At 47.8% G+C, this 13,407-nt stretch overlaps 1 protein-coding gene and 1 long non-coding RNA gene across 9 annotated transcripts in view; one reads left to right on the top strand and one right to left on the bottom strand.

Annotated features, from left to right (window-relative positions):
• Positions 1 to 1,631: 1,631 nt before the first annotated feature.
• On the bottom strand, positions 1,632 to 11,726 carry LOC125960832 (uncharacterized). The gene is made up of 3 exons (XR_007470900.1): positions 10,834 to 11,726; positions 10,543 to 10,641; positions 1,632 to 2,528 (listed from the first exon to the last, which is right to left on the bottom strand). It is a non-coding gene; the product is annotated as an uncharacterized LOC125960832 (long non-coding RNA).
• Positions 11,727 to 11,902: 176 nt separating this feature from the next.
• The window catches only part of TBC1D8 (TBC1 domain family member 8), a 121,157-nt gene continuing 119,652 nt past the window's right edge, over positions 11,903 to 13,407 (top strand). For 3 of the 8 annotated variants that reach the window (XM_033401763.2, XM_033401761.2, XM_033401764.2), the window contains exon 1: positions 11,907 to 12,189. In XM_033401763.2, the coding sequence (XP_033257654.1) occupies positions 12,063 to 12,189 (127 nt within the window). In that variant the 5' untranslated portion in view covers positions 11,907 to 12,062. Of the gene's footprint in view, positions 12,190 to 13,407 lie in introns of all 8 variants that reach the window. The other 5 variants (XM_033401766.2, XM_033401767.2, XM_033401762.2 and 2 more) reach the window with 5 other exon arrangements.

Raw genomic sequence — 13,407 nt, forward strand, 5'->3', positions numbered from 1 at the left:
AAATCATGGGGACTCAGCAAGAACAGTATAATTTGTACCTTGGGAGGATTCTAGTTTACGGAGATTCTTCTAATTTATCAGAATCCTCTTTCTACTAAGAAGCTTATTATTGAAATAGAAGGCAGAGTATGTATCAGATGTAGATCAGCAATCTTTCAGAGCTCATTAGAGTGTTTCAAGGCTTTGTCCTTTGATTTAATACTATTGTGGTGTAAATGAAAGGACCATCTATTTTGTGGGGGTTATTAGTATAGGTTCTCTGTCTCATAAGGAAATGAAACAAACCAGTTGCAAAGTAGGGAAAGAATCTGGAACAGGACATGGCTCCTTTGTACATTTCCTAACTGTGTAATTTTCATTGGCACATGTGCGGACTCACAAGCACTGCCATTTGATACAATGTCTCCGATTATAACTTTTTTTTGAAATGCAAAAAACGCTAAGAACATAAGATTTACTTTTCCCTCCCTCCCTAGTTCTCCTGTCTCTTTTGGCCTCATTCTTGTGCCTTAGTTTTCCAGGGAGAAGAGTCTGATCTGGTTGAGGCTGCATAGTCCCTACGAGGGGAATTTCTAAGGAGATGGACGTGAACTGTATTTGGTTGGACTCTTTCCAAACATGTTAACATTCTTTATGTAAGTACAGACATAGGGGGGAAAATGCAAGCAGAGGTTAGATGAACTGTCCTAGAGTCTAGAAGGGGATGCCAGGACCCTCCCGCTGCACCAGTCCCTGAAGAGGGTGCTTTTAATGGCTACATTCTTTTTTTTTTTTTAAACTGCTGCTTTTATTTTATGTTATTTATTTATTTATTTGGCCATGCAGCGCAGCATGAGGGATCTTAGTTCCCCGACCAGGGATCGAACCCAAGCCCCCTGCAGTGGAAGCATGGAGTCTTAACCCCTGGACCGCCAGTGAAGTCGTGATGGCTGTATTCTAACTAAGCCACAGATCCGTAGAGTCCTGTGGTCCTCGGAGGGCAGACAGTGGTTGTAGTGCTGGCAGTAACTTACCTTGAAAAAATATATATATATGTATATTTTAATCCTCACTCTAGATACAGCATCAGACACCCTAATGCTAAGCACAGATACACACGCCAGGGGTGGCTAGGGAGCATATAATCAAATGCCCACACTCCAGCTGTCTTTCTCTCTAATCCACAACAGAGAATTTGTTAACTGGTCCAATGGGTGTTAGAAAAGTGATTTTATTGTTGACATTCGTTTCGTTTGAGAGATAGGTGGGCTAAAATTTAGCAAGCCCTTCACCTCTCATCCCTGGAACGGTATCTAAGGCTTGAACTGAATGGTCCTATGTCCAACTTCTGACTCAGAGGATTCTGGTTGACTGATGCCAACCAGGGAATTACTTCTGGGACATGGTTGTGGTTTTGTCTTGACATTAACATATAATGCCAGGTGCGGTGAGACCTGAGACTTAGGGAGCTTAAAAAACACAGTGTAGGGGCTTCCCTGGTGGCGCAGTGGTTAAGAATCCGCCTGCCAATGCGGGGGACACGGGTTCGAGCTCTGGTCCGGGAAGATCCCACATGCCGCGGAGCAACTAAGCCCGTGGGCCACAATGACTGAGCCTGCGCTCTAGAGCCCGCGAGCCACAACTACTGAGCCCGCGAGCCACAACTACTGAGCCCGTGTGCCACAACTACTGAAGCCAGCATGCCTAGAGCCTGTGCTCCGCAACAACAGAAGCCACCGCAATGAGAAGCCCACGCACCGCAACGAAGAGTAGCCCTCACTCGCCACAACTAGAGAAAGCCCGCGCACAGCAACGAAGACCCAACACAGCCAAAAAATCTCAGGAAAAAAAAAAAACCCAAAACACGGTGTAGGACTATATTGGGCTTTCTTTTTATGTTCAATACATGTTTGCGTTTGGTCTGTGACTTGCTTCCATTCAAACAAATTACCTTTTGTTAAGTGTATGGGGCTGGGGGTGGGGTGGGGGGACCCTCAGCCCTGACTTATCTCAAACCAGTGGTGGGTACTGACATTTACCAAAAAAGAATCTACCAGTTACGTATGACCACACTGACTAAGGTCTGTTTTCAATAGTGGTTCATGTGGTTAGGTCATGATTTGTGACTTACTAACCTCCTTTCCTGGATTTAAAAGTGAAAAATGAGTCCAGTGGCCTCTGCTGTTCTATGCTCCCCTGTGCTTGAGAGAATGTCTTCACCACCTGAAAGCACCTTCAGAACTGCCGGCAGAGAAAAGAGATGTCGCACGTGTGGCCAGGGCCAGGGTGGGATTAACCCAGAGGTGATTATAACAGTTGCCATTTGGAAGATGTACGTGGGGCAAGCCCTGTAGTAGGTGTGAGACTTAGCTTACCTTATTTAGGCCTTGTAACATCTCAGTGAGACGTGCATATTCCAATCAAGAAATGGAAACTGTAAGAGGTTAAGGAACTTGCCTGTGGTCTCACGGCTGGGAAATGGGGAAGCAGCATTTGGAATCCAGGTCTGCCTTCTTTGAAGCCCATGGAACTTGGGTGATGGATCTAATCTTCAACGAAAGTAATGGTAAGGAAAAAAAGTGATGTTACTCTTCTATGAATCAGACTGAAATCAACTAAGTGCACATTAACGGAGAAAGTGTTAGTTTGTGATTCAGAAAAGCCTAGGAACAAATGCTGGTTCTGCCACCTACCAGATACGTGCTATTAGCAAGTACTAAAGTTTTCTATGGGCCTGAGTTTCCTCATCTGTAAAGTGGGACTCATTTTACTTTCTTTTCAAATTTATTGTGAAAAATGAGTGACATTGGAAATACAGCAAGCACTGTACTTAATGCATAGCGGTCCTCCTGTGTTCTTTCTCCCTTGGGGGAATGTCCCCTTGGTAAGATATGGAGGCAGATATTAAATTCATTCATCTTTGCATCCCAGGAATTTCAGACAGCGCTAGCCTGTTGAACATTCTCACTGAATGTTCTTTGACTCAACTGATCTAGAACATATTCTGTGACTGACTGTGAGCAGGGCTTTGAGCCCACGGGGCAGAAGGCAGTGTTATAGGAATATGCGGACAAGCACAGGGGGGCTTTCACTGCATGCTAAGATCAAATGGGCAGTCAGGAGTGGAAATACAATCCATGCCCTAAAGGACAGGGCCACCCTTCACAGGATTCCTGATCCAAGAGGAAACAAAGTCACGATTTGGAGAAGTCATAAAGCTAAATATGTGAGCCAACAGTCAAGTCAAATAGGAGGACCGGAAGTACTGTTCAAAAGAAAACCAGGGGCTTCCCTGGTGGCGCAGTGGTTGAAAGTCCGCCTGCCGATGCAGAGGACGTGGGTTCGTGCCCCGGTCCGGGAAGATCCAACATGCCGCGTAGCGGCTGGGCCCGTGAGCCATGGCCGCTGAGCCTGCGCGTCCGGAGCCTGTGCTCCTCAACGGGAAAGGCCACAACGGTGAGAAGCCCGCGTACCGCAAAAAAAAAAAAAAAAGAAAAAAAAAAAGAAAACCAGTAATTTCACAAACATATATTGTTTAGGATTAAAAATTTTAAACTATTACATTTAGTATCTAATTGGAAACTAATGGAGGGTTATAGATAACAAAACTGACAATTTTATTAAGAATTAAATAGCATGGTTGTGAACAGAAACCAAACATGTTCTCTTAGGATTTCCTCAGTGCTTCAGGTCTAAGTCCTGAAATATTCAGTTTTTCATTTCCAATTCCTCTTTCGTTTTCAGTTTTTATCCATTGCATGTGTGAAGGGAAGATCAAGGGGCAAGAGAGGAGGTGAGAAGGAAACTGACATGGCAGTCTTGGCAGGGACATAGGAGTCAGGGCTGGGGGTCTAGAGAGGATTCCCAGCCCAGAGCCAACCCCAAGTAGAAGCAATGATGACAGATGGACTTGTACATGCAGCTTCCCTCCACTCCCGGAGAAGAGGCTTTTAGTGTTTCTTAACAAACCTGTGGCCAATTTGGTCAGCCACCTGACAAAACCCTAGCTCTAACCGTAACCTGACCCTAAATCTAAGCAAATCGTGGTGATGAAGTTTTGATGAGTGGCGTGCTTTCATTTAATTTTTTTTTTTTTTTTTTTTTTTTTTTTTTTGCGGTGCGCGGGCCTCTCACTGTTGTGGCCTCTCCCGTTGCGGAGCACAGGCTCCGGACGCGCAGGCTCAGCGGCCATGGCTCACGGGCCCAGCCGCTCCGCGGCACGTGGGATCTTCCCGGACCGGGGCACGAACCCGCGTCCCCTGTATCGGCAGGCGGACTCTCAACCACTGCACCACCAGAGAAGCCCGCGTGCTTTCATTTCTTAATTCCCATCATTACACAGCAGGGCACGCTTCTGTGCCGGTGTCCCCATGTTTTGTCAGATGGCCAGTCAGAGCGGAGCAGACGGCCACTGGGGTTTGGGTGCTCTCAGAGCACAGACATGTGTCAGAGACCAGGCCTGCATCTACAGATATGCTTTGCCAAGGGTGTTAGACTAAGGGACTAGCATCTTTTCTTAAGGCCAGGCAGTATATTTAGTGGGGTGTTTGTATCCTGTGTAGGGGAGCACAAGTATCTTTGAAGTTCCTCTTGTCTTAACTTCTCTTTCCACTTTCCATCTTTCTACTATAGGGAAATAATTTCAGCATCTAGCAATCACGTCCCCCTTCTTCTAATTGCTAAAGTATAATTTTCAAAAAGTTAAAAGCATACCTCTTATTGCAAACATAAAACGAACACAGACCAACAATTTTATTCAACTCATTAATTAATGATGAAACCAGTAAGATGTTAAGACTAGTTCAAAGGAGAATTTGAAATAGGTACAGACGCAGATATTAGTGAAGAATGCTGAAGTGAATTTGCTAACATGCAAAACTGATTAATATCCTAGAGGGGGTATCTCTACGGACCGAAGTTTATTTGCATTGCTTTGGACAAGAATTGTTTGTATTACTATCCATTTTCTACATCTTTTTTTTTTTTTTTTTTTTGCAGTACGCGAGCCTCTCACTGTTGTGGCCTCTCCCGTTGCGGAGCACAGGCTCTGGACGCACAGGCTCTGGACGCACAGGCTCAGCGGCCAGGGCTCACGGGCCCAGCCGCTCCGCGGCATGTGGGATCTTCCGGGACCGGGGCACGAACCCGCGTCCCCTGCATCGGCAGGCGGACTCTCAACCACTGCGCCACCAGGGAAGCCCTACACGTTATCTTTTAAAGTGTACGATTCAGTGGTTTTCAGTATCTTCACAATGTTAGGCCAGCATCACCCCATTTTCCAAAACATTTTCATCACTCCAAAGGAAACCCTGTACCCATAAAGCAGTTACTCTTAATTTCTCCCATTCATTCCTCCCCTTAGCCCATAGCAGCCACTAATCTACTTTCCATTTCTATGGATTTGCCTATTCCGGACATTTCATATAAATGGAATCATATAATATGTGCTTCCTCATGTCTGGTTTCCGTTTGGTATAGTGGGTTTCAAGATTCATCCATGTTGCATTGAGGCATATGCCAGTACTTCATTCATGGCTGAATAATACTCTGTTGTTTGGATATAACAGATGTTGTGTACCTATTCATCAGTTGTTGGACATTCGGGTTGTTGCCACTTTTTAACTATTACGAGTAATGTTGCTATGAACCTGCACGTAAATTTTTGTGTGAACATAGGTTTTCTTTCTTTTTTAAAAAATATTTATTTATTTATTTATTGGCTGCGTTGGGTCTTAGTGGGCTCTTCGTTGTGGTGCGCAGGCTTCTCTCTAGTTGTGGTGCGTGGGCTCCAGAGCACGGGCTCAGTAGTTGTGGCATGTGGGATTAGTAATACCCCGTGGCGTGTGGGATCTTAGTTCCCCAACCAGGGATTGAACTGGTGTCCCCTGCATTGCAAGACGGATTCGTAACTACTGGACCACCCAGGGAATCCAGAACATAGGTCTTCAATGTTTTCATTCTCTTGGGTATATATACCTAGGAGTAGAATTGCTGGGTCAATAGTAACTTCATGTTTAACTTTTTGAGGAACTTTCAAACTGTTTCTCAAAGTGGCTACACCATTTACATTTCCAACAGCAATGTATGACAGTTCCAGTATCACCAACACTTGTTAGTGTCCATGTTTTTTCTTCTTTTAATTACAGCCATCCTCGTGAGTGCAATGCGGTATCTCACTGTAGCTTTGATGTGCATTTCCCTGATGGCTAATGATGGTGAGCATCTTTTCATGTGCTTATTGTCTATTTGCATATCTTCTTGGGAGAAATCTCTGGCTATTTTCTTTTAATATTCCAGTTCACCAATGCACTTTGTGTGATTTACTGTTATACCTATGTGTGGAGTTCTCAGTTTCAGGTATTGTATTGTTCCATTCTAGGATTTCTATTTGACCTCTGTGTGTGTGTGTGTGTACACACACACACACACACACATATATATATATATATATCTCCACTTCTTTGCTGAAATTCTCTATATTTTCATTGCAATTCTTGAACTTATTATTTACATATATTCTACTCTGTATCTGGTAACTCCAATATCTGGCTATTTCATGAATTTGTTACTAATAGGTTTTGTTCTTTTCTCTTGATTTTTAGTCATGTGGTCTTGTTTCCTCTTATGCCTGGTAATGTATTGATGCTGAATGTGGAGTATGAAAGACCATGGAAAAAAAGTGAGTCTTTGGATGGTGTTATCATCTATTGGGAGAATTTACTTTTGCTCCTGGTGGGTCATTAAGGTTGGGGGAAGCATTTGAATCAGGCATTGGGATGCTTGTGGGCTTGGCAGGTCTAGTCTTTGTGAAGGCTTGTCTTCTTCTGGGTCTTCTCTACTCTGAGGATGTAACGCTTTGGGGATCCTAACTCCAGTTTTTATCTCTCTGGCCCTGTAAATGTCCAGAAGGTGTGCTTGGCTTCTTAGTCTCTGAGCTGCCACTTGGAATCTGCAAATACTTAGAGGGGAAGAACTTGATCATATGTCTGGCTCACCTCCTCAGATTCTTGCCACCTCAAGTCCTTGCTGCCACAGTTCTCTCATGACTTGAAGAAACAGATTTAAAAACAATACTTTGTCCAGCTTTTATGGTGGTTTTCGGCAGGAGGATTGGTCTTTAACTGCCATTACTAGAAGAAGTTTCCCACATTTCTCAATGTCTTGATGAATATGCATGTTGTGGTTGTAGGGTGGTGGTCTTGATGGCCAGGGGTATGGTATGCTTGTGGGGTGTTGGTTGAGTAGGTTGCATATAATATATCAACTCAAACATTCTAATCTCCTAAGCCTTCAAACCCTTTCCTTAGTCTACAATATGCCAGAGAAGTTTTAGCATCTGATCCTCATTGAATTTAGGCCATTATTAAATCCAGGCTTCAATAAACCAAGGAATCAAACCTTAGAGCCACTCAGATGTGCTGAATATAACACATTACATGAGGAGTCCCGAGTGAGTGTATGTACGTTTGTAAATCTTGCTGATTCCAACCTTACATTTCATCCCTCTTGGTGTAACACTGTAGATTCCATTCCCATACATGACCCTCAGCTTCCTCTCAATACACATGGGCAAGATATTCCAACTTCCTTGGTGTATAATCTACCTCCACCTCGTCCCCAGCAGACCTTGCGGTTTTCTTCTGGGCTCAGCTGGGAGTTTATTCTTGCTATGGGCCCGGAGTCAATGAGGTGCAGTGTGGGCAGGTTTTGAGAACGGGCATCCAGATGGGAGACAAAGGCCCCAGGTGAAAGGTCTTCTTGTGAGTGATTGCTAATTTCCTTAAACAGGGGAAGAGGGGCTGCTTCTGTAGGCAGGGGAGGCTTGGGGTTCGGGAGCTCAGCTTTTTAAAAAAATTTAATAATATATTAGTATTGTTTGTTCAGCATCTCTAGAATCTACAATTATGTTTTTTATTTGCATTTATGAAGCTCTATTTTGAATCTTCCCCCCTCCCTCTTTCTTTCTCTTTCTATTGATCAGTCTTTCTAGAGAGTGTATTAATTTTTCAATATCCAACTTTGGGGTTTATCTGTTTTCTCTATTATTTATTTATTTATTTAGGCTGCACCGGGTCTTAGTTGTGGCATGTTGGATCTTCATTGAGGCATGCGGGATCTTTGTTGCAGCATGCAGGATCTTTACTTGTGGCATGTGGGATCTTTTAGTTGCTGCATGAGGACTACTTAGTTGCGTCATGTGAACTCTTAGTTGCGGCATGCACGCGGGATCTAGTTCCCTGACCAGGGATCGAACCCAGGCCCCCTGCGTTGGGAGTGCAGAATCTTACCCACTGGACCACCATGGAAGTCCCTCTATTACACATTTGTTTTAATAAATTTTGTTGATAATGTTTTGGATAATTTTGTCAATATATGTTCTAATTCTGTTGTTCTCTGTCTCCTCTTCATTTCTTTGAGTTTCTGCATTCAACTTTTTAAAAAATTGAGATATAATTGACATAAAATGCTGTGTAAGCTTATGGTGTACAACATACTGATCTGATACATTTATACTGCAATATGATGGCCATTGTAGCGTTAGCTGACACCTCTATGGCATTACATAATTATCACTTTGTCTGTGTCCACCCAAATATTCCCATCACAATCTATGGTCCTGCTCCTTCGTGGTCAATGTCCTAATCTTAGCAAGAGAATTTGCTGAGGTTGAACACTTAAACTTTGCAGTAAAGGGAAAAGAATCTGAAAGAGAATGGACATAACTATCTATCTGAATCACTGTGCTGTACACCTGAAACTAATACAATATCGTAAATCAACTATACTTCAGTAAACCACCCCCCCCAACTTTGCAACAACTTTGTAACCTGAACAATTATATTTAGGATCTGAGGATGACCCCTGTGTGTCCTGCAGCTGTACCCTATAAAGGATTCTTTGAATGTCACCATATCTGTATATTGAGATTGAAATTTAAAACTTCATGCTTATTTAAAAAAAAAAAAACTCTTCAGGGCAGTCAGAAACAGCCATCTCACTCTACACTCTTTGTAATTATCATCATTATCATAGCAATCAGTGTAACAGCAGCAACGGCCCTCCACGCCTTGTCCCCTATCTGCCCGTCACACTACCACCAGGGCTCACTTGAGTAATCCTGTGGCCGCTATGTCGCAGATTAGCACACCCCTTTTGCTCCCAATGCATGCACAAATATGTGAGTAGCCCAGCCAGAATTCCATATTGAGGAACTGTGTGTGCTAGGGACCTTCCTGGCATCAGTCAAGGTCCTGGCAGGAAACAGAACCCAACTCAAGAGACCTGCTACTGAGCAGGCATGGGCAAGATTAGGAAGCCACCTGTATGAGTTTGCTAGGGCTGCCATAACAAAGTGCCACGAAGTACGTGGCTTAACAACAGACATTGTCTCACACTTCTGGAAATCCGAGATCAAGGTTGGTTCCTTCTGAGGGAAGGATCTGTTCCAGGCCTCTCTCCTAGCTTCTGGTAGTTCTTTGGCTTGTGATAGTCTAACTCCAATCTTCACATGTAATCTTCACATGCTGTTCTCCCTTTGTGCCTGTCTGTGTCCAAATTTCCCATTTTATAAGGACACCAGTCATACTGGATTAGGGTCCACACTAACGAGCTCATTGTAACTTAATTACACCTTCAATGACCCCATTTCCAAATAAGGTCACATTCTGAGATACTAGGGATTAGGGCTTCAACGTATGAGTGTTTTGGGGGACACCCCTAACACCAACCTTGAGTGCCCAGAGATGAGTGACAGTGGGAAGCTGTTACCACCTGTGCTGGATACTCTCCACTGGCCCCTCCAGTTCCCCTCTCCAACCTTCACCTTGCCCTGTGCCCAGGAGCCCGATCTCTACAGACGGCATCGCCTGGGCTCCCTTGCCTTTTGGCTTCTATTTGCCTTGGCTAATGGGCACAGGCAGGAGCCTCGTGGGTGGGAGGAGAGAGAGGTCAGTGCACCATACCCCACAGGACCCTTCCCATCCTGTCCCAGCTGCTTTCACAGATCACTTTCCATGATTTAATGTCATACAGTTTATATTTACTATTTGGCAGATGTTAAGAGCTTAATAATGTTTAAAATGTGGGTGAGTGTATATGTGGATTGTTGCACTTCCAAGAACTTCTGTACACTTCGTAATAATAGCTGACATTTATTATGTGTGTTCTAAGCACTTGAATATATTATACACTGGATAGTACCTATAAAGGAGGTGCTATGATTATCCCAATTTTAGAGCTGAGTAGACTGAGACTCCCTGAGTTTCCTATCTTGCCCAAGGTCAAGGTTGCACAGTGAACTAGTAGCAGGAATGGGATTTGATCTAGGGCAGTCTGTCCCTAGAGGTATGCCCTAAACCACAAAGACATATGTGCTGATCTGCTCACTAGACCTGCCCTCCCGACTTGACCTTGCGCCAAACACGTTCATTTTCCAAGCCCCAGTCAAACCACGGCTGTTCTGCGGGGTTTTCTCAGTCCCCTCCCAGAGGAACTGACCCTTCATTCTGTGCACCCCACTGTCCCCAGCACGACGCCCATGACACTTTGTGCCTGCTTTCCTACCTGAGTCCTTCAGGGCAGGGAACCCTGTTCCACTCATGTCCGCAGTTCCAGGGCCTGGCAGCGCATCTGACCGTCGGGGGTGGGTGCCGGCAACTATTCCTGGAAGGAATATTTTCTAGTCATCCCTGCCCACCCTGAGCGCTCTGCGGCACCCAAGTCCCCCTGAGAACAGCTGACTCCCTCCCTCAGTTGTGCTCAGGGGATATTTGTCCATGGCCTGCACTTCTGGACCACAGCTGCCCCTGCCCCCTGGGTGGGCGGTCCCGTTTGTCCTGGGCACAGGGCTCTTACCTGGCTTCTCACATGCTGGGTCAGATATGGGTTTCTGATCCTCTACAGACAGATTCCTTGGCCTCCAGTGAAGCAGTTCTACTCAGTTCCCAGGAATCTTGTGGGAGCTTTACTTCAGTTTTGTCCTAATTAAGTCACATGTTGTCAGGGGTCCCTTTGTCAAAACCCGAGGGTCATGTTGGAGTTTCTTTCCCTCTCTTTCTAGGATGTTGGATTTAACTGCTTCCTTGAGGAGACGCCTCGGAGTCCCCCTCAGCTGTTCAAGGCCAGCGTCCACGTGTCTATTTCTACCACGCTTTGAGGAAATACTTTTAAAGCCCTACCTGCATATTCGCTATAGCTTTTCTTTATTATCACCTACTCCATACTTCCCAGCTTTTCAATTCTCTGAGAACCAGCGTGCCTGGTTTCGTTCCTGGGTAGGGGACCTGCAGGGGAGCCCTAATATCGGCATCTTCTGTGCCCACGAGGGGCGTCCGGTGTTGAGTTTGGTGTGAACCTTGCCGCAGGGTCCTACAACATCGCCGCTTCTTCAGCAGCTCCGAGGGATCCCTCGTGAGATCACGGAAAACGTACGCTCAGCGTTTAAAAAATTCGGAAAATAATTTTTAGCTTTTAACGCTGTTTTTTGGTTATTTGTAAAAACGTTTCTTGTTATTTTAAGTGCCGTGTTATTCCAAACACACGTGGATTTCCTGGGGTGCATTCTGTCCCCCCTAAGATAAATGCCCTAGCTCGGCAAACTGCAGCTGGGACAACAAGATGTCTTTTTCACCATCGCCTCCTCTTCCTCCTGCTGCTCTCCGGGCTGTCTCCCCGCAGGGGCGTTGGAGAGAAGAGGGGCCGCGGCGCCCCCCGCGAGCGTAGGGGGAGAGGCGGGGAGCCCGGCAGCCGGGATTGGACTTCCTCCCTCCACTCCGGAACTGCGCTGGAGCCGCCGGGACTCGGAAACCCTGGCGGCGCCGCAGGAGCCGGCGGGGTGGGCGGGGCGCGGCCGGTGGGCGGGGCGAGGCGAACCCGTGGGCGGGGCCGGGGCGGGGCCTGCGCGCTGGCTGCGCGGGCCGCGAGGGGCGAGCTGCGCCCGCCGCGCTCCCCGGACTCACGAGCGCAGGGCGCCGGCTGGCTGCGCTCCCCTCCGCCGCCGCCGCCTCCTCCTCCTCCCGAGTGGGCTCGGCCCGGCGGCCAGGGCGATGTGAGCCGGGGCCCGCGGGCGCGGCCGGACCTCCGCGATGTGGCTCAAGCCCGAGGAGGTGTTGCTGAAGAACGCCTTGAAGCTCTGGGTGACTCAGAAGAGCAGCTGCTACTTCATCCTGCAGCGGCGCCGCGGCCACGGCGAGGGGGGCGGCCGGCTCACGGGTAAGGGGAGCGCCGGGGCGGGTGGGCGCAACGGCCGGGCCCGGACCTCGCTCCCCGCCAGGCCCGCGGCCCCAGTCCGGGGCTGCGGCGCAGGTGGCGGTTTTGTGGGAGACGCCGGGCCGGCCCTGCCTCGGGCTTGTTTTCCTTTCTCCTGCCTCTCTCCTGCAAGCTCCCGTCGAGGTGGTGGCAGAAGGGACTTGCGGGCTCGTGCATTTTCCCGGGCGGGGCAGGTGCCTTCGCCGCCTGGCCCGGTGACCGCCCGGAGGCCAGGCTTGGCTCGGGAAGCGAAGGAGAGACGCCGGCTGGAGCGAGGGCCGCCCGGGGAGGAGCGGGGCCGTCGTGCGGGGCCAGGTGACAGCGGGTGCGCCCCGGCCATCTGGACGCGCCCGAGGCTCCAGGTGGTGTCGCGGCTGGGGACACACGGCCGGCCCACGGTGGGGCGCAGCTCGGGAGGCTCTGGCAATCCGGGACTGCCGGGCGGGTGAACGGGGCGGGCCGGGCGGGCCTGGGACGGTCTCCACGCCCGGAGGAGGAACGCAGGTGGTACGAATCGCGAGCTCGTGATCTTAATAGCAGAACTGAGCAGGTCAGTTCCCCGCCCCCATCCCTTCACTTTCCTCCTGGGAATGAAAGGAGGAAAAAAACTCAGGCTTGTAAAATTTATTTAAAAAAAAACATTTTTTTTCCTCTAAAAGTTACGGTCCAAAACTCCTTGAAAATCAGGCCTTTGGATAACTTGCATTAGTTGGGACACCTGTTTAAAAGGTCAACAGAGGAACAATATGAGGCTTTTCCAGTTGTATCTAGGGAAGCTATATGGAATTTCAGATTTTGGAATCTGAAATAAGAGGGACTTTAGATCTTCCCATTTTGTCCCTCCTTATGCCAAGGAGGAGACCAGGGCGGGGGAGAGGGCAGTCAAGGGGACGAGCTTGGATCCCTGGGCCCATTGTTGGTGACTGCTGCCTGTTTATTCTGGGGGAGGCCCTCCTGGAGTAAAGGCTACGGGGAAATGCGATTCATACGTCCTGAAAGGGCAGAACCAGGGCATTACCCTTCCCACACTTTAGGCCGGGGAGGCCGGAAAGCAGGCAGTTGGATTCGGTAGGGAGGGTAGACTTCACTGAGCCTCAAGGAGTCAGCCGGAGTTGGTGGGATTTCTGGATGGAAGGGGCAGTGGGGTGACCTGTGGTCGTGGTGGGCAGCAGGTGGGCCTGC

The sequence above is a fragment of the Orcinus orca genome, chromosome 13 (genome assembly GCF_937001465.1).
Source record: "Orcinus orca chromosome 13, mOrcOrc1.1, whole genome shotgun sequence".
In the NCBI taxonomy this organism is placed as follows: Eukaryota; Metazoa; Chordata; class Mammalia; order Artiodactyla; family Delphinidae; genus Orcinus; species Orcinus orca.